Source organism: Schistocerca gregaria, chromosome 1, assembly GCF_023897955.1.
Source record: "Schistocerca gregaria isolate iqSchGreg1 chromosome 1, iqSchGreg1.2, whole genome shotgun sequence".
In the NCBI taxonomy this organism is placed as follows: domain Eukaryota; kingdom Metazoa; phylum Arthropoda; class Insecta; order Orthoptera; family Acrididae; genus Schistocerca; species Schistocerca gregaria.
The window spans coordinates 411,689,155-411,710,882 of NC_064920.1; the positions used below are offsets into that span (position 1 = coordinate 411,689,155).

At 42.8% G+C, this 21,728-nt stretch overlaps 1 protein-coding gene across 1 annotated transcript in view; it reads right to left on the bottom strand.

Moving 5' to 3' along the window:
* Window positions 1–21,728, bottom strand: part of LOC126349825 (G-protein coupled receptor Mth2-like) — a 583,470-nt gene that overhangs the window by 491,622 nt on the left and 70,120 nt on the right. The window contains exon 2 of the mRNA XM_050002465.1: window positions 7,065–7,248. Coding sequence (XP_049858422.1) covers window positions 7,065–7,248 — 184 coding nt within the window. The remainder of the gene's footprint in view (window positions 1–7,064; window positions 7,249–21,728) is intronic.

Below are 21,728 nucleotides of genomic sequence, written 5' to 3' on the forward strand. Positions count from 1 at the left end.
CGGAACCGTGCGACTGCTACGGTCGCAGGTTCGAATCCTGCCTCGGGCATGGATGTGTGTGATGTCCTTAGGTTAGTTAGGTTTAAGTAGTTCTAAGTTCTAGGGGACTAATGACCACAGCAGTTGAGTCCCATAGTGCTCAGAGCCATTTTGAACCCTATCCCAATGTAGCACGACAATTCGTTCACTGTAACACGTCTGTCAGCAGTCACAAATTCTTTAATTCTCTGCCCATTGTCTGGAATGTGTGCAGTATGAGGCGTGCTGCTGCGAGAACAATCCTCAATATTGCCGCACGTGCCCGCCTTCATCATGTAACTTGCTTGCCCACCGACTGACTGTACTGTGATCGACAGCAGCATCTCCATACACCGTTTTCAACTTCTTGTGGATGTTTCCCACTGTCTCGTTTTCACAGCACAGGAATTCTATGACAGCATGTTGCTTCTGACGAACGTCAAGTGTAGCAGCCATTTTGAAGACATGCTGTGACGGCGCCACTCACGGGAACATGTTGAACTAAGTTTGAAAACAAGCGGGAAGGATGTATCTGCACACATGCAGAATGAAAACTGATTTTTACAAAAATATTGTGCATTTCTTTTGGAATGACCCTCGTAGTTTCTTTGGCGCCTGAACCTAAATGAAATGTCACTCTGCGCCGAGTACTTCCAGGAACAAACGAGCAAAGCCGACACAGGCAGCCCGCTTGAAGTTTGGCCGGCCCTGGATCAGTAGACAGAGAAAATAAAAACCAAGGAAGAGCGTCGCATTTCGTTTCGGGTTACGTTAACAAGCCAGAAAAATCAGAATTTGGAAATTTGTGGTAAGTTCTATGGGACCAAACTACTGAGGTCATCGATCCCTAAAAGAGCTAGAGATATATTCATCTAACACCAGTGGCTGGCTGCACAAGAGAGGCACTGAGCTTCATTGAGAGGTTTAATGTTATAAGTCTGAATTGAGTTGAACAGTACATTATTCCGCCAACATAGGTTATGCGAAATGATCAAATGCGAAAATCAAACTGAAGCCGACGCAAAGACTTACCCACAAACGTTCTTCCCGCACACCATTCACGAATGGAACAGCGTAATGAGAGGCGGTAGAGGGAAGATGGTAAGGTATCCGAAATACCGTCCGCCACGAACGATAAGACGGCTTGCGCAATGTAGATATAGAAATAGATGCTGCAACAGCGCCCTGTGACTTCGACGAGGCATACCGAACTCTGGTCTTATGCTTCCACGTCATTTGTCAGCTCTTTACTGTGTGAGTCTGCCGCTGTAAGTCTTCACATCACACAACAGACAATGCCGTTGGTCATCTGTAGACGGCAAAAATGGTAGGGGAAGTCGGAGAATAGAGTGTATGGAAGATATAATTGAGAACATTCGGTGTAAGTGCAATCTAAGATAAAGATGTTGGTACAGCACAGAAAATCGTGGTTGTGCGCACTAAACCAATCGAAGAATAAAGATAAAAAGAAGTCATTCTGTGTTTAATGTGATTTTATACTCTCTAAGGTGATTTTTGTACGCTTGAATATTTAAAAGTTTAAAATAGTATTTAAAGTTAGGAATTAATGTACTACACTTAGGAGAGTCCACCTGGAAGGGCGTTCAAAAGCCAATGCAACACTTTTTTCCCTGAAAGCGCATTGCTTTTATTCAGGATTCCAATATACCATACTGTTTCTCGCTATTTTGGCTACAAAACTGTAGTTTTCACGATAATCTCCGTTCAATGCGACGTCTTTGTACCACCTTACTGGGAGGGCCTATATGCCTGCCCATATTGTATCTACAACTCTACTGGTCGGCATCGGAGCGAACGTCTTACTGCATGAACAACCCCCCCCCCCCCCCCATCTTCCACTTCCTGCTTCCCGTGGAGTGCATCCTTCGTTGGACCAAAGAGATGGAAGTCGGAAGGTGCGATAACCGTGCTTTAGGGTGAATGAGGATCAATAGTCGAATGATGTATTGTGAGCACACTTGTGTGAGACCCTGTGTTGTCACGGAGAAGGTGCAGTTATTTTGCATTTTTATGGGTAGCACGTAGCACAATACACTTCTGAGTTGATCGTTACATCATGAGAGAGGACATCAAACAGAACAACACCTTCAGTCTCCCAGAAGACTGTCGCCATAGTTTACGGCTGGGGCTGCGGCTTTGAAATTTAACTTCGGAGGAGAAGCGGTGTGTAGCAACTTCACGGACTGCCGATTTGTTTCCAGGGTAGAACTGATGAACCGATATGTCATCGCCTGTGACGATGTTCGACAGAAAAATTGTTGTGGTTTTCTGTTAGGTGGCGAGGAAACCAGAGGGCAGACACTTTGAGTACCCCGACTGGTGGACGAGTGAGTCAGCACTACCGACAGTGACGTCCTATTGTGCAGCAAGGTGTTTGTTTGTGGTCCGAATATGACCTCGAATGATGGTCTCCGCACGTTCCAACATTGCAGCGGTCACAGTTGTTTGCGGCCGGCCGGCACGCGGGAGATCGGACAGCTTTGGGCGACGTTGTTGGGATGATGACAGACGCCTCGCCCAACGACTCAGCATGCTTTTGTTCACTGGCAGGGTTTCCGTAGACGTTCTGTAAGCGCCTTGAATATCTGCAATGCTGTAGTTTTCCGTCAAAAGAAACTCAGTGACAGCTCTCTGGTTGGAACGCATATCCGTTACAGATACCATTTTGGAGGCTACATACAAGGTGCGACAATAAAGTAATGAGACTGATTTTCTTTGCAAGATGTGGCAACACTGTAGGCTTGCGTACACACAGTATCTTTGACCTTGATCTATAAGCTGCTTCTAGTCCAAGCGGCACATTGATGCAACTGCTCTGTCATGAGTTATGCTGTTAACAAGTGTTTGTATCTCTCGTGACAGAAATGGAACAGGATAATATTGTGCAGCGGTATGCCATTTCTTTTTGTGTTAAATTGGGTGAAAACGCGGCGACAACTTACGGTAAGCTTCAGAAGGTCTTTGGAGAAGAGGTTATGTCTGGGGCTCAAGTTTTTCGTTGGCATAAAATGTTTAGTGAAGGCAGAACGAATGTTGAAGATGAAGACCGCAGTGGACGACCATCAGCCTCACGGACTGACGTCAAGTTGGCCAGGGTGCGTGAACTCGTTTGAAATGATCGAAGATTATCCGTCAAAATGATTGCAGAAGAACTGCACATCAATCGAGAATACCGTTCGTCTAATAATATCTGAAGATCTTGGAATGAGAAAGATTTGTGCAAAAATGGTCCCCAAAATATCTCACATCACATTAGCGAGAAACACGGAAAAATTTGGCAGCGGATGTGTTAGAACAAACGGAAATCAAAAAAATGTTCAGATGTGTGTGAAATCTTATGGGACTTAACTGTTAAGGTCATCAGTCCCTAAGGTTACACACTACCTAACCTAAATAATCCTAAGAACAAACACACACACACCCATGCCCGAGGAAGAACTCGAACCTCCGCCGGGACCAGCCGCACAGTCCATGACTACAGCGCCTTAGACCGCGCGGTTAATCCCGCGAGGCAAACGGAAATCAATCCAGAATTGTTGAGCTGTGTTATCACTGATGATGAAATTTAGTTGTTTCAGTACGATTCAGAGACAAAACGCCAAAGTTGGCAATGGTGGACAACGGGATCACCCAGACCAAAAAAAGCTCGCACGTCAAAGTCAAAAGTGAAATGCAAGCTTGTAAGGTGTCAGGCAAATCCAACACCTTCCATGAAAACCCTGACATGATAAGCAAATCCAGTAGTATGTCACATAGCTCGGAATAAATCGTGACATTAAATTAACCAAGTAATACGAGTAACGAGTGAGCAAATGGAATACCACAGACTAACACAAGAATGCCTAAATGCATGTCGTACCTTCCCACCGTGAGGCAGACGCAGTTCCGAGGGGAGAAACGAGGACAGAAGCCGAGAGCAGAACCGTGTTAAGCTAGAAGGCCCTAAGATAAGAGATGGGCCAGACTACCTGTACGACTACCACCCGCACGTTTTAGCGTGAGACTGTTTCGCGTCTCAGGTACGTCAAGGACAACCCCAGCCCATGTTAAAAGCTAGAGCCCTCCAGAAAAGTAGTATAGATCTTACGATAACACAAAAAGGGCCACTACCACCCGTACGATTTAGCGTGAGACTTTTTCGCGTATCTGTTACATTAGGACAATCCTCCAGCCCATGTTAAAAGATAGAGCCCTCCAGAAGAACAGTATAGATCTCACGATAACGCTAAAAGGACCACACCAGCTGCAGGTTTTAGCGTGAGACTTTCTAGCGTCTCTGTTACGTTGCAAACTTTAAAAAAGATTGCCCCACCACGAAAAGTATAACGTTTCTCATTGGATAGACAGAATTTTTGTAGGCGGAGCTTAAGGTTAACATTGAGACCCTGACTGGTCAGATGAAAACATAGCCAGATAGTTTTTTTAAACCAACTTCGGTAAATTGTAGTAAGGAGAAGTTAGAAAGAGTTAGTTCCGAGACGGCGAGCTGGATGGCCCTGACGCTGCCTAAACACCGACAAGGTAATGAACTCACGCGATGCCGCATTTTTGAGCGCATAAGGCTCCACTCAGAACTGCAGAAGACTCATCTGTTACACCCCTTTTTTGCGTAATACTAGTGTCGATCGTTAATTAAAACTCATGGTGTTCACATTTGCCACTTGAAGTAAAAATCTGAAATGCGATAATTTTTCTATTTTTAGTTATTGAGAAGCCACATCAGCCACTGTAATTTACGACAAGTTAGATAAGTAATTAAAGATAATTGAGGGTCACTGTAGACCATTTTTATAGTTGTAGACCATTTTGATAGTTTTCTCTTTTGTGAAACTTAAATTAAACCTAGATTATAGATGTGATATGGTATAGGTCATCCTTCGATCGATTGTAGAACTTGGAAACCCATTTAGGGAATATTCGTTCACATTTTTGTTGAACGCAGTTGGTTTTTACCATCCTGTATGAAAACATTAGCTTTTATCAATAGTGCAATTTATAAACGATGTTTTGTGAGTAGAATAAAATTTCCAGTGGTAAACTTAACTGCTTTTTCGACGTTATTTTACCAGCTAACTAAAAATAGGAAAGCCTTGAACCCCTTCCACTAAATTTAGTTAGTATTAAGATTCTTTTACAGGGAGTGCAGTGGAGCTGACGCTGAGATCATTAAGTATTTGGTTATATCATCGATAGTCTCACTGAACTCTTCTGAATTCTACATGTCATGTGTGGTCTGGCGTCTCCTTACCAGCAACAGGTCCCAGGTTCAAACTAGTTAATTCCCTTAAAAACACGCTCAGAGCGTCGTTGCGCGAAAGTGGTAGGGAGACACGATATAGTACAAACAGACACCACCATGAATGTTTAGAAGCTTGTGTGTTTCTTTGATTCCAATGGATTTGTTCATAGAGGGTGGGTGCCTCCTGGACAAATAGTTAACCAATATTACTACAAAGAAAATTTAGAAAGACTTCGTAAAAGAGCTCTTCGTGGCCGTGCCAACATTGCTGATAATTGGATTCTGCATCACGATAATGCGCCACCCTATACTGCTCTGTCAGTACAGCAATCTTTAACCTCAAAACAAATTTAAGTACCACCACAGCCACCTATCACTCTGTTCTATTTCCAAAAGTCAAAACGGCGGTCAAGGGACACCATTTTCAAACAACACAAGATGTCCAAAAAGCTGTGAGGACATTACAGAAGATGAGTACCAGAAATGTTACCATCAATGGCAGAAGTGCTGGAAAAAGTGAGTGCATTCAGAAGGGAATTACTTTGAAGGAGACAACACTAAACTTCACTAAAGCGGTAAGGAACATTTTTTTTTCACATCAGTCTCATTACTTTATTGTCGCACCTGGTAAAGCACCGCCACCTATCGGAACTTCATGAAATGGTTCAAATGGCTCTGAGTACTATGGGACTTAACTTCTGAGGTCATCAGCCCCCTAGAACTTAGAACTACTTAAACCTAACTAACCTAAGGACATCACATACATCCATGCCCCAGGCAGGATTCGAATTTGCGACCGCAGCGGTCGCACGTTTCCAGACTGTAGCGCCTAGAACCGCTCGGCCACACCGGTCGGCGAACTTCATGAAGCCACGGGGGCTGAAGCGGTAATATTTCACCATGTCCCACAACAAGTTCCGCATTTTTTCAACAGAAATTGATTGGCCGAGAAAGAACTGTGTTTCACTACTTATTGAGCGCCCGTCGTATACAGGGTGTTACAAAAAGATATGCCCAAACTTTCAGGAAACATTCCTCACACACAAATAAAGAAAATATGTTATGTGGACCTGTGTCCGGAAACGCTTAATCTCCATGTTAGAGCTCATTTTAGTTTCGTCAGTATGTACTGTACTTCCTCGATTCACCGCCATGATTTCATACGGGATACTCTACCTGTGCTTCTAGAACATGTGCCTTTACAAGTACGACACAACATGTGGTTCATGCACGATGGAGCTCCTGCACATTTAAGTCGAAGTGTTCGTACGCTTCTCAACAACAGATTCGGTGACCGATGGATTGGTAGACACGGACCAATTCCATGGCCTCCACGCTCTCCTGACCTCAACCCTCTTGACTTTCTTTTATGGGGGCATTTGAAAGCTCTTGTCTACGCAACCCTGGTACCAAATGTAGAGACTCTTCGTGCTCGTATTGTGGGCGGCTGTGATACAATACGCCATTCACCAGGGCTGCATCAGCGCATCAGGGTTTCAATGCGACGGAGGGTGGATGCATGCATCCTCGCTAAAGGAGGACATTTTGAACATTTCTTTTAACAAAATGTGTTTGAAGTCACACTGGTACGTCGTGTTGCTGTGTGTTTCCATTCCATGATTAATGTGATTTGAAGAGAAGTAATAAAATGAGCTCTAACATGGAAAGTAAGCGTTTCCGGACACATGTCCACATAACATATTTTCTTTCTTTGTGTGTGAGGAATGTTTCCTGAAAGTTTGGCCGTACTTGTATAGGTGAGAGTAAGTGCTAGCTGGATACTGACATGCGCAGACAGGGCTGGAGGTGGCAGTAGCAGGCCCGCCAGGAGGATCCGCTGCTCCAGTAGAGGCCCGGCGGGTATCGCACGCCGCTGTCCACGTCCACAAGCCAGGGCTCCCCATCTCGGAGCTCCGAGCTCGACTCCAGTCTGCCGTTCTCCACCGCCATGCTCAGCGCCGGCTCGCACGCTGCGGCGGGAAATACTGTCAGTACCATCCAAAGTACACAGGATTAGAATGCAGTAGAACAAAACAAAGTATAAACACTGAGAGAAATGATAAAGTAGAACAAACTGAATATGAGGCACAATCGTATTGTTGAAAACCTGCCTAAACGCTCATAAACGCTCTACGTTACTTGTTTCCCATCATTGCTGGCACGATAGGAAGCCGTTCTTTGGCGGATGGACGTGTGCCTTAACTCCGGGCACGGAACATTGACTGACGAAAAATTTGAATCATCCAGAAGACATGATGGTATCTCAACGTAATTTCATACTCGTGGACGCCAATTCGCACTCGGCTCTGTAGAAGACTAGAGTTACAATGTTCTGTGACAGCTAAAACGGCCACCAGAGTGCGTTAGTGTAGTTCGTGTTTAGTGCTGTTAACAACCTGTTAGGGCATCCAGCACCACGTCATTACAGGCACTGTGTATGGTGCTGGGCGTCTTTCCAAGAGATATAACTAGCAAATATCGAGCTGCAGCCTTCTGGCTGAAGACGGGAGGACCCGATAACTCAGGAAAATTACAGGAAAACATATCGAACTGAAACGGCAACTATGGTCTTAGCAGGTGTGCAACTGGTATCGAGAGTGGGATCAATGTGGTGAAGGGCCCAGGCTGTATATCTCTCTCCCCAACAGGGAGCAGCTAAGAACGAAACTTGCGAACCCCAGTCGTCGCTGTGAGCGGCACAGACACTTACATACAAAAGTACGAGGAATAACCACAGAGGCACTACAAGAAACAGTCAGGGATGCAGATAAATGGCAACGATTAAACAAACACACAGATCGAATCTCCAAAACGGAACACACTACCTATAAAGAACTGAGACCATATCGACACCGAGTTAGACGACAGTGAGGCGAATGCGTTAGTGTGGGTGAAGACTCCGGCACAACGGACTCTTCGGACACTAATACCAACTGCGAGGCGAATGAAGAGTAACAGGATAGAAACATTTTAACCCGTTAGTAAGATATTTTGTGGCCATTTATTGTACCAGGCGCCGCGGTAAACCTGAATCAGATTACAAAATGGCTCTAATCATTATGGGACTTAACATCTAAGGGCATCAGTCCCCTAGACCTAGAACTACTTACACCTAACTAACCTAAAGACATCACACACATCCACGCCCGAGGCAGGATTCGACCTACGACCGTAGCAGCAGCGCGGGTCTGGATTGAAGCGCCCAGAACCGCTCGGCCTACAGCAGCTGGCAATCAGATTACATTAACATAGAAAAACTGTATCGTAAGTAACCTAGCTAATAAACAGTCATCAGCATAAAAGCACTAGCAAAAGTTAGTTATTAGAATAGTTAAGCGAGAAGTTACTCATGACGTGCGAGACGTCAATTATCTCGTATAACAAAGTACGTAACAATGGGATGCGCTGCCCAGGGACGTCGGGCTCATTGAGACGTTTCGAGGCCAGCTCCCTCACAAGGCGCCTGTGAAGTGATATTCCTAATCTTTACTACCCTCTTTTGTACTTTTTTAAATTAAAATTTTTATAGTTTTCCATTTCGAAATTTCATGTATTGTAGTTTCAAGAAGCAATCACAGATGTACCTCATACAAAAAAGGATCGACGATCGCCACGCAGCCCCAACTCCACAGGGTTGCTACATGGGCATCGGTGCCCCATAGCACAATTCTGCTGCGTGGCGGTTGCCATGGCTACATGCTAATGGAACTGAGTGGAGCACTACGACGCGCACAAAATACTGTATATAACGTGGCAGGCCCTAGCTGCCTAAATGCAGCCTTTAAAAAAATGCAACTATCTTACCAACGCTGGCAGGATATATAATGCTGAGTAACTACTGTCAAATCACAGATACGCCGTGTATCAAATCACAGAAACGCCGCGTACTCGTATGAGACAGCGTTTTAAGCCCCAAACAGACTTTGAACGAAGCCTCAATGCGGTTGTCCATTTGGCCAGCAGACCCAATCATGCAGTACCCAGATTTGTGGGACACTAGGATGTGACAATGGCTCGATGTTGACCTGATTACCACTTTGGCGCGCAACTTCTGAACGCAGCAGCCAATCGTGGAAAAGGACCTCTGGTCGCGGCGGAGGTTCGAGTCCTCCCACAGGCATGGGTGTGTGTGTTTGTCCTTAGGATAATTTAGGTGAAGTAGTGTGTAAGGTTAGGGATTGATGACCTTAGCAGTTAAGTCCCATAAGACTTCACCCGCATTTAGACATTTCTTGAAAGGACCTCTGTTTAGGCGGTGTTTCTCACGATATCCGTACCGAACAAACCATCTGTCGTCGGTACCTCACACCACATTACGTCATCTTGCAACAGCTGTCTTCTCAACTGCTCTAAAAAGAGCTTCTTGTAGCCGAATAGGATGACTGCAAAGGCAAAAATATTACAACTCCATAAATCAGATTTGGTTTCTTTGTTTCCCTGCAAAGTATCAACGTGTTGCTGGTCCACACTGACAGTCTTTTCAATAGCTGAAAGCAAATGCGTAGTTTTTATTGCCTTCAAACGTATTAAGGCATCCTGAAAGTATATATTCTTGAAGCTTAGATCGAGCAACCATCATCTGGCGAATTTTTTAACGTGCTTAGTTAGTAGTAAGTGCTTATCGATTTTTGTCATGATTATGTAACTCTTCAGATTCTCTCCAATAATCTGTATTGGTCGCAAGTCAGATAATATTAAAGGGTGACAATTACTGAGCTATATGAAACAAAATCGTCATAACTTCTGAAAAGCTTGCTTGAGGACGTCCAAAGTGCACGGTCGACTGCGGGAAAGATGGGAATTAGTATGGTTTGGTTTAGCGATGAAGCCTACTTTCATTTAGATGGGTTCGTCAATAAGCAAAATTGGCGCATTTGGGGAACTGAGATTCGCATTTCGTGATCGAGAAGACTCTTCGCCTTCAGTGGGTGACTGTGTGGTGTGCAGTGTCCAGTCACGGGATAATCCGTGTGATATTTCTCGATGGCATGGTGACTACTGAAGGGTACATGAAGGTTTAGGAAGATGATTTCGTCCACACTGTCCGAAATGACCCTGATTTTGACAAGACGTGGTTCGTGCAAGACGGAGCTCGACTCCATTGAAGCAGGAGAGTGTTTGATGTCCTGGAGGAGCACTTCGGGGGCCGCATTATGGCTCTGGGGTACCCAGGGGCCACTGGCACGAGCCTCGATTGGCCGCCATATTTTCCAGATCTGAACACATGCTACTCCTTTTCGTGAGGCTATATTAAAGACAAGATATACAGCAAGCCCCAAAACCATTCCTGAGCTGGAAACAGCTCTTCAGCAGGTCATCGACAGCATCGATGTTCCGACACTTCAGCGGGTCATGCGAAATTTCTCTATTCGTCTGCGCCACATCAGCGCCAGTGATGGGGGAATATCGAGCTTGTCGTAACCTAAGTCCGAATATCTGCAGTGACGTTTAAATGTTGAATAAATTGTGTGCACGCCGTACTTTGCAATTAATTTAAGTTTTATTCATATTGTTCAATAATTGTCGTCCTGTATATTCGAAAACTAGCTACTGGGATTAATTTATACTGGTTGCAACTTACTTTCTTACGCAAATTTCAGAAGTGTCCATTTCTATAGACCGCAGTTGCCACTTAAGTGCCTGGCAGACGGTTCATCGAATCAATTTCACAATAATTCTGTATTATTCCATTCTCCAACAGCGCGCGGAAAAAAAGAACACCTGTATCTTTCCGCGCGAGCTCTGATTTCCCGTATGTTATTATGATAATCGTTTCTCCCTACGTAGGTCGGTGTCAACAAAATATTTTCGCATTCGGAGGAGAAAGTTAGTGATAGAAATTTCGTGAGAGGATTCCGCCGCAACGAAAAACGCCTTTGTTTTAATGGTGTCAATCCCAAATCCTGTATCATGTCCGTGACACTCTCTCCTCTATTTCGCGACAATACAAAGTGCTCCGCTTCGTTGAACTTTCTCGATGTGCTTCCGTCACTCCTGTCTGGTAAGGATTCCAGAGAGCGCAGAAGTATTTCAAAAGAGGACGCACAAGTGTAGCGTATGCAGTCTCTTTAGTGGATCTCTAAATGTTCTAGATTTTTTAAGTGTTCTGCAAATAAAATGCTGTCTTTTGTTTGCCTTCCTCACAACATTTTCTATGTGTTCCTTCGAATTTAAATTGTTCGTAATTGTAATTCCTAGGTATTCAGTTGAATTTACTGCTTTTAGATTAGTCTGATTTATCGTGTAACCGAAGTCTAACAGATTCCTTTCTAGCACTCACGCGGATGACCTCACACTTTTCATTATTTAGGATCAATTCCCAACTCTCGCACCATTCCGATATATTTTCTAAATAGTTTTGCAATTGGTTTAGATCTTCTGATGAGTTTACTAGGCGATAAACAACGTAAGACGGCTCCTCAGATTGTGTCCTAAGTCGTTTATACAGGTAAGGAACAGCAAAAGACCTGTAGCACTACTTTGGTGAATGCCAGAATAGACTTCTGTTTTACTCGAAGACTTTTCGTCAATTACTACGAACTGTCAAAACTAGACATGATTATCTTAATGGGATTTCCGCGATCGTTCTTTGACTCTGAGCACTATTGGGACTTAACATGTTAGGTCATCAGTCCTCTAGAACTAAGAACTACTTAAACCCTAATTAACCTAAGCACATCACACACATCCATGCCCGAGGCACGATTCGAACCTGCGACCGTAGCAGTCACGCGATTCCGAACTGAAGCGCCTAGAACCGCACGGCCACCGCGACCGGCGATCGTTCTTTAAATAAAAATATGGCATTTCAGTCTTTGATCGCAAATTTTTTATTTTCAATGACCGGTTTGTGGCTAACTGCCCTTCTTCAGATCATATATTGCAGTTACAGAGTAACATGTCAGTACAGAACTATCCAAGTTCTGTACTGACAAGTTACTCTGTAACTGCAATATATAATCTGAATATGGACAGCTAGCCTCAAACCGGTCATTGAAAATAAAAAATTTGCGATCAAAGACTGAAATGCCATATTTTTATTTTTACTACAAACTGTGACTCCTTTGACAGGAAATCACGAATCCAGTCGTATAACTGAGTCTTTATTCCATAAGCACGTAATTTCACTACAAGCCGCTTGTGTGGTACAGTGTCAAAAGCCTTCTGGAAATCTAGAAATACTGAATCAATTTGAAATCCCTTGTCAACAGCAGTCGAAACTTCGTGTGTGTAAAGAGCTAGTTGTCTTTCACAAAACGATGTTTTCTAACTCCGTGTTGACTGTGTGTCGATAGACCGTTCTGTTCGAGGTAATTCATAATGTTTGAACACAATATATGTTCCAAAATCCTGCTGCATATCGACGTTAATGATGTGGGTCAGTCGACATCATTTCCATTGCTATTGCGCAGAGAAGGCGTTGATTGTGTCTTGCCTCTAGCATATTTTACATGCGACCAGAATGTATTGTAAGCACCTCATCACATTGATGTCGCGCTAAATTACGAGCTTCTGTAAAAGATCACCAATCTTGGAGATTTTGCGTTCGTTTAAATTTGGCGTGCTTTTTAAGTTTTTTTTGTGCAATAGTGTTCTGGTCCTTTTTTTGAACCAAGAGAGATCAGATCCGTCGTTTGTTAATTTATTTGCTGTAAATATCTCAATTGCTATCGATACCATTTCTTTGAATTCAAACATCTGTTCTACACCTACATTGTTAATCTGGAAGGAGTGGAGATTGTCTCTCAGAAAGGCGTCAATTTAATTTTATCTGCTTTTTTGGATAGGTATTTTTTACTTTACTTTTGGAGTATTTGGGGATTACAGTATTCAGTCTCGCTACGACAACCTTGTGTTCACTCATCACTGGATCCGTTTTGATGCACGTCATTAGCTAAGGATTATTTGTTGCTAAGAAGTCCAGTGTGTTTTCAGAAACGTTTACTATTCGGGTGGGCTCATTAACTAACTGGTCGCAATAATTTTCAGAGAATGCGTTCAGCACAATTTCGGATGATGTTTTATGCGTACCTACAGATTTAAACATCAAGTTCCGCCAACATATCGAGGGTAAATTTAAGTCACTACTGACTATAATTTTATGAGTCGGGTACGTGTTTGAAAGTAAACTCAAGTTTTCTTTGAACCTTTCAGCAGTTGTATCATCTGTGTTGAGAGACTCAATTATTATTTTATTCTGGTTGCCAAAAATGACATCTGCCCATATGAACTCATAGGAATTACCTGCTTCAGGTTCGCTAGAAGATAAACTATTTCTAACAGCAACAAACACGCCACCGCCATCAGTGTTTAGCCTATCCTTTCGGAAATTTAAAGAAGTCTTAGGTGTGCTGCGAGTATCGTAACAGGTCGGCGTGGTCGAAACATTATGAGAATGTAACACAGATGGCGAGGGAACTGAATGTGACGTTCTCGCCCAACTCTGTGGAGAAAATTCAGAAAGGTAGGACTAGAGCGAGTACGGAGCAAGTCTTCTGGCTCCAATTCAGACCTCGCGTAGGAACCATGGGAATAAGACAACAGAAATTAGAGCGTCACCAGGGTATACAGAGTTTCTTTGCCCTCGCTACGTACACGAATGTAAAAGGACGGAAGGTGACTAATACTGATACAAAACACCCTCCACCAGGGCTTAATTTCGGCCGGAACGCTCTGGAACGGTGTTCTGACACCGAGTTCTTTTTCCCTCACTTGAACAAGTCGGAACAGGAGACTTAAAATAGAAATGAATGTGAACTTAAATCAATCCACTTCTGACGCAGCTCTATTAGTAAACGGAAAATTACATTTATAGCGTCTACTAAACATTTAACTCTGTGTCTTATGTCATATCGTGTTTTTCCCAACCCTTCGGGAAGTTGGAACTGGACGTCACCCCGGTGGGCCAGGAATATTTTCACCGTCATTCATCGCTAAATGCTTTAGTAAGTAATATTGAACACACGTTCGCTGAGCACCTACAGTGCAGCAGACAACGTTGCGGATGGCAGTAGGTGAAAACATGACGTCATAGCGATGAAGAATACCGACTTGTGCCGATATGTATCGAGCAGAACCAGGGAGCTAACTGACATTGCTACGGGGATAGACGGTAGCACCTGCTTTTTGTGGTTTTATTGTTTCGATTGTAAGATGTTATGTTTTAAATGCCCGAATTTCAGAACAATATTTTGTAAAAAAGTTATTTCCTACATTAAGTTTTGTCTCAAGTTTTCAAAAACGATATTTGTGACTTTTATAACGGCGGAGTGGAGAGGGGGGAAGGAGGGGGAGATTGTAAGATTGAAGAGGTGTGCTCCGGCACCTAAAATTTTAGAAATTAAGCTCTGCGCCCCATCAAGCACTGCACTGTGAATTACGATGTACACACGTGGGTGAAGAGGTCTGCATTAATTCCCCGCCAAACAAACGTAATCGTTCCGTTTCATATCTCCCTCACTCCACGCCGCCAGTGATTTTACTCTTGGGACAATAATACTGTAGTCCAAGATCATTATAATTCAACGATTCGTTAGCGTAAATTTCTGCATTGCTGTTAGTGTAAATTTCTACATTGTTGTAAACGCTCTCAAGTTTGAAGCAAGTGGCAATCTTGTGAAGTAATACGCAGTATGAAAATTCAGTACTGCTAAATCCACTGCCATAAGCCTGACACTGTATCTAATGTTTTTCGGCATGTGGTAGTGATGCTATCACATTTTCTTCTGGTGCATTTCGGTGTTTTTGAATGGCTTACAACCCAGAAAAACCTGCTGTCTTCGGCTTGTTTGGAAATTTTAAACCAATCGAAATTGATGAATTCGATATTTAATGATAAGAATTTCGAACGTCAAGAAATATGGTTTTAACCAAATTACTTCGACTCACGGCTTTAAGAGATGTGAGGATGTGACGATCGAACGATGGTTTTCTAAGGAATGGTTTTTATTTCGGAATACACGCAATATGAATGAGAAAGTTCTATTGCTCAAGGTAGGACATGAAGTCAGAACTCAGACTATGTTTTGGAATTTGCTGTTGTCTCATAAACAGTAGCATCTGGTAGGAGTAGTCATGTTCAGACACACTTAGGAAATAGGATCGCTTGGAACGTACGGATGAACCGCTACATTCCTGTTGGCGTAATGGCTTCTCTCTGCACTGTAATCAGTACAGCTGCAGACAGCGGGAAGTAAGAATGATACAGTAATTATCATTGAGTTCAAAGATTAAGTGGCTCAATGGACCTCATAGGGTAACATAGTTTAGACTGAGATAAACAAGTGCAATGTGCATTCGCTGTGCAGTTGGAAGATGTGGCTCGTGAGTTAAAAAGAGCCGTTCTTGATTCATTGGACACAACATGAAATTATCTACACACAGTAACTATATCTAGTAGCACTGATAATTATACTTTGCATAACAGACAAAAAACAAACTCTATGAAAAACTTTTAGAAGCTGTCTTGAGGTGTCGGCTCAGTATCTCAGAATATTTAATATTAAGTAGACGTATTTCATCTTTCACCTAACTTTCTGTAGATTACGTGGTTCTTCTTTTTTTCCCGTGTTGCCTTCGCAAGTGGTTACAATTTCACTCGGCAATGGTAAACATGTAATCCGATGTAAGGGAAGATTCTGATGCTCAGTTTCCCTATATCTGGATTACTCTTGGAAGAGGAAAGCGCGATTCTAAATCTATTATCTGAACTCATACTCCGCAAGCACCACATGGTGCGTGGCGAAGAGTACCATGTACCACTATTGGTCATTTGTTTTCCTGTTAAATTCGCAAGTAACGCGAGGGAAACCGACTGTCTGTATCCATTCGAGGTCATTACGTGAAATGTACTTCAGCGACAATAGACTGGACCTGCAGTTAACTTCAAATGCCGGTTTTATAAATTTTCTCCATAGTGCTCCGCGAAACGTATTCCTTTAAGAGATTCCCTCCTGAGTTCACAAAGCACCTCTGTAACATTCACGCGTCGGTCGAACCTTCCAATAACAAATCTAGCAGCCCGTCTCTGAGTTGTTTAGATGTCTTCCTCTTATCCGACCTAATTAGGATCCCAAGAATGGGTATTTTACGCGCGGTCTCCTTTTACAGCGAACCATACTTTCCTAAAATTCTTCCAATAAACCCAACTATTCGCCTTCCTTACTGCAATCCTTATGGGCTTTTCTATTTCATGTCGCTTTCAACGTTATGCCTACATATTTAATCGACATTACTTTGTCAAGCAGCACACTGCTAATGCTACAGCATTGCGGTATTGCTGCTTCTCAGCATCTGCGTTAACTTGTATTTTTCTATATTTTAAGGAAGCCGACAGTCATTGCACCAACCACAAATTTTGTCTAAGTCATCTTGTATCCTCCTACAGTCACTCAGAGACCACACCTTACTGTACAACACAGTATCAACAGAAAATAGTCGCAGATTGCTGCTCACCCTGCCCATTAGAACATTTGTGTATCCAGCAAACAAGAAGATCCCATCACACTTTCCTGGAATATTCCTCTGATGAACTCTCGCCATTGAGGACAAAGTACTGGATTCTATTACTTAGGAAGTCTTCGAGACACTCAAATATCTGGGAACCTATTCCGTATGGTCGTACCTTCGATAAGTTTACAGTGGAGCAAAATGTCGAATGGTTCAAATGGCTCTGAGCACTATGGGACTTAACATCTGAGGCCATCAATCCCCTAGAACTTAGAAAAACTTAAATCTAACTGATCTAAGGACATCACATACATCCATGCCCGAGGCAGGATTCGAACTTGAGTCCGTAGCCGTCGCGCGGTTCCAGACCGTAGCGCGTAGAACCATTCAGCCACAACGGCTGGCAAAACGTCGAATGCTTTCGGGAAATCTGGAAATATGGAGTCTGCCTGGTGTCCTTCATCTATGGTTCGCAGATTACAGTGTTAGAGAAGGGCAAGCTGAGATTCGCACGAGGAATGCATTATAAACCGTTCTGATTTGTGGACAGAAGCTTTTCTGTCTGACGGACATTTATTATATTCGAACTGAGAGTATGTTCAAGAACTGTGAAGCAAACTGATGATAACGATATTGGTCGGATCGAGGGGTTTCGAAAAAATTTTACTTACGAAACCCTACACGTCAGTGGCCACAGCCGTGTTTACTAGGACAACTACATCCACTGATCATCAATTCCAATCTTCTGCTATGCGAGAACAGTGTTCCGTAAACTGTGTTCCAAGGAAATTTAGGCTCCCTGAAGATCACTTACAAGATTTGCATACTTAGGTAGCGTTTTTATAATGTCAAGAAAGTAACACAAAAAAGTGAACTTCTCATGGTCGGGGTTCACAGTCACATAGAATTTTATAAAGAACTTCATATTCGCTGTTGATTGTAGAAACGATTTATTTCATAATTTGGCCTTTGGCCCATTTTACAGTGGTACTGCAAAAGATAAAAGAATAAAAAATCGAAGCAGAGAGTGTATATACAGAGCTGCATACTCATTTAATATAGACAGTAGTATATTACAAAATGGTGAAAATAATACATCACTTATAGTTGGCTTCAGCGCATGTCACACTGGTAATGTATTGTCCAAATTCGTTGTGGTACACAGTTGGTTGTATCACTGGCGAGCATTTTGCGCCGTTTTTTATAGGTTGTAATGTAGACGCAAAGTAATGTGTCAGAGTTCTGTTGCGATGTTCCATGTAAGTACCCAAGTCGGAGAGAGACGTTTTGAACAGATAACATATGCATTGTTACGCAACTCTTGTTATATTCTGAAGCGCCGAAGAAACTGGTATAGGCATGCGTCTTCAAAAACAGAGATATGTCAACAGGCAGAATACGGCGCTGCTGTCGGCAGGGCCTTCGTAAGACGACTAGTGTATGGGGCAGTTGTTAGATCGGTTACTGCTGCTACAATGGCAGGTTGTCAAGATTTAAGTGACTTTCAACGAGGTGTTACAGTCGGCGTATGAGCGATGGGACACAGCATCTCAAACTTAGAGATGAAGTAGGGATTTTTCCGTACGACCATTTCACGAGTGTACCGTGAATATCAGGAATCCGGTAAAACATCAAATCTCTGACATCACTGCGGCCGGAAAAGGATCCTGCAAGAACGGGACCTGCGACAACTGAACAGAATCGTTCAACGTGACAGAAGTGCAACCCTTCCTCAGATTGGTGCACATTTCAATGCTGGGTCGTCAACAAGTGTCAGCGTGCGAACCATTCAACGAAACATCATCGATGCGGGCTTTCGGAGCCGAAGGCCCATTTGTGTGCGCTTGATGACTGTACGACACTAAGCTTTATGCCTCACCTGGGCCAGTCAACACCGACATTGGCCTGTTGATGACTGGAAACATGTTGCCTGGTCGGACGAGTGTCGTTTCAAATTGTATCGAGCAGCTGGACGTGTACGAGTAAAGGAGGCAATTCCATGAATCCGTGGACCCTGCATGTTCAAGCTGGTAGAGGCTCTGTAATGGCATGGAGCGTGTGCAGTTGGAGTGATATGGGAACCCCGACACGTCTAGATACGACTGCGACAAGTGAAATGTACGTGAGCACCATGTCTGATCACCTGCATCCATTGATGCCCTTGTGCATTCCGACGGACTTAGCAAATTCCATCAGAACAATGCAACACCCCACATGTGCAGAATTGCTACAGTGTGACTCCAGGAATACTTTTCTGCCGCTGGCCACCAAACTCCCCAGACATGAACATTATTGAGCATATGTGGGATGCCTTGCAACTGGTGTTCAGAAGAGATCTCCACCCCCTCTTAATCTTACGGACTTATGGACAGCCTTGCAGGATTCAAGGTGTCAGTTGCCTCCAGCACTACTTCAGACATTAGTCGGGTCCATGCCACTTCGTGTAGGCTCGCGGGGGCATACACGATATTAGATAGGTTTCTTTGGCTCTTGAGGGTAAAGAAAGTATCCTATCCGTTCCCATGCACCTTATGATTATATCATCACGTAGAAAGTTTCATATTGTCGGCAGATGAAGGAAGATATTATGATATTCTTGCTGCTGTTATCTTTGGCATGAATTATCTCTGATTAGGGCACAGACAGTCTCACTTGTGAATGTATTTTCGCGCCAACGACCTCAGTTTTGATGTAAACATTGTGTTAGAACCTTGATTTATAACGATTTATATGAAGAATGCTCACAATGGTAATATTTCATGTAGTTTACATCATTTCACGATGTACACTGCATAGCACTCGTCTGATGTTACTGCATCTCTACAGTGAAAAGACTTATTTTTGACGATGACGTGTACGCATGTCGGAAGATTTTAAAGCAAATCAAGCAAAATGTAGGTGACATATCATTTTCACCATTTTTGTAATGTATTACTGTCTACATATACATATTTGCAGTTCTTTATATACACTCTGCGCTTCATTTTTTCTTTGTAGTGCCACTTTCAAATGGTCCAAAACCAAAATTGCAAGTCTGAAATAATTTCCACAAAGAACGGCGAATATGTTGTCCTTTAAAAAATAAAAAAAAATGAAAGTTAACTCCTTTGCCTCCACTAGGAAAGTAGTACCCGAAGGCATTGTGAGACATCCATCTCTTGATGTAGAGAGCTACCTACAATGATCTTACAATGACTAATCCTCAGCAGAGAAGCACGTGATTCATGTTGGTTCAGTGATTTTGCAGTCGAATCGAGTAACTCGTGACGTTGTGGTTTGTTGTACCAGCCCCGAGTTTCTTCCACCAGAACACAGTAGAATTTGTCACCAAAAATGACGACAGGTAATGGGAAAGTTTATGTTGTTCTTTGTTTCATTAGCATCAGACATAAGGACAATGTAATGTGACTTCAGAACAAGACTTCGTGCACACGTAATAAGTGCCAACTCAATTCAGCTTACACTCACAGGACGTCTCATCAAGGGGAAGTCAATGGGTTCGCTGACAATGGCAAGAACTAAATTAAATGTATTCGGAATTGCGAATGTGAACTACCATCAGCTGTGGAATGACATTACAAAGAAAATTTGTGCCGGATCGGTACTCGAACCCGGAAGCCCCGTTTATCGACAGCGGTCGCCTTACTATCTAGCTGTCCATGCACGATTCAAGCCCAGACCCAAACTTCCATATGTCGTCAACCATGCATCTACAACTCGTACTCGTACATCCGTTATGTTTATAGCCGTACTTGAAAGTAGCTTGCCTGATGTCGGTGGAGAAATACGATATTGCAGTGCTTACGTTGATAGGTCTCTGTTGGATTCCTTTCATGTTAATTTTTTAAAACTGTAGTCATTTACGGCATACATTCCACTTCTAAATATACTGTGGTGTTTCTGACTATCTGGGAGAGATTGAGAAGTGGAACGTGTTACTTTTACACATAATCAAGAACAATCTGTCAAACTACTACACTTTAAAACACAGTTTATATGTAATTCATGTCACACGCTCTCATACGGAACCTACACCCGCTTTCTTTTATATACGGCATATGATAAGATACTGTCGTCCCCCTTCCCTTCTGTGTGAGAGGATGAATGAGCAAATGTATTTCTAGTTCCAAGCTTGATGGTAGCAGAAAAGCCTGTCTGCCAGAGAACAGTAGGACCAACGTCGGAATGGGTAACTACGCTTTCTAAAAGAAGAGAGGTGTCTATTCTTAGTATAGTCCTGTCCATCCCTTGTCATGTTGGTGTAGGAAGCTGCCTCTCTGGTCACTTCCGTTTGTATCTGTTAAGCATCCTCGGTAGGAGTCCAGGCCAGTCTGTCCATGGCGAGCGTCTGAAGTGGTAAGATCTCCGGCTAAGCGCATCTCTGCTAAGTCCGTAGGACAATGGATTTCTTAAGTTCAGCCTAACTGAAAATTTAATCACCTTTATTTCAGGTTTAGATCTAAAATATCTAATGTTATCTTAAATTGCAACACAGTGTAATTCGAGTGTGAAGTTCAGAATATCTTCCAGTAGTTGCTTTGTCAGTACTTTGTGAGTAAAGTGGAACCACGTGTGGATGATCCGTAGCTCTAAGACCATCAATCTTAAATGCGAATGTGCATGAGATTATAACGTCTCGTCTTGACAATATTTTTCAATACAGCAACTTTTCTTTATGTTCAACCCACGTAGGGTGTACTTTGCGAGACCAGTACCACGTGCTTATACAATTGCTTGACCCATCAGATTAATAGTAAGACACGGAACAATGATCAATGTTAAAAAAATTGTCCAAATATAAACTGGTTTATTAATTTAAATTGTCTTTATATATATATATATATATATATATATATATATATATATATATATATATATATATATATATATCACCGGTTATCGTAGGATGACTACTAAAAGATTATAATTAATGTTAGTCTGGTTGGGGATTTGGTAAGCTAGACTGGATACTTGGTGAAACAGTTGCTCAGTAATGCAAGGT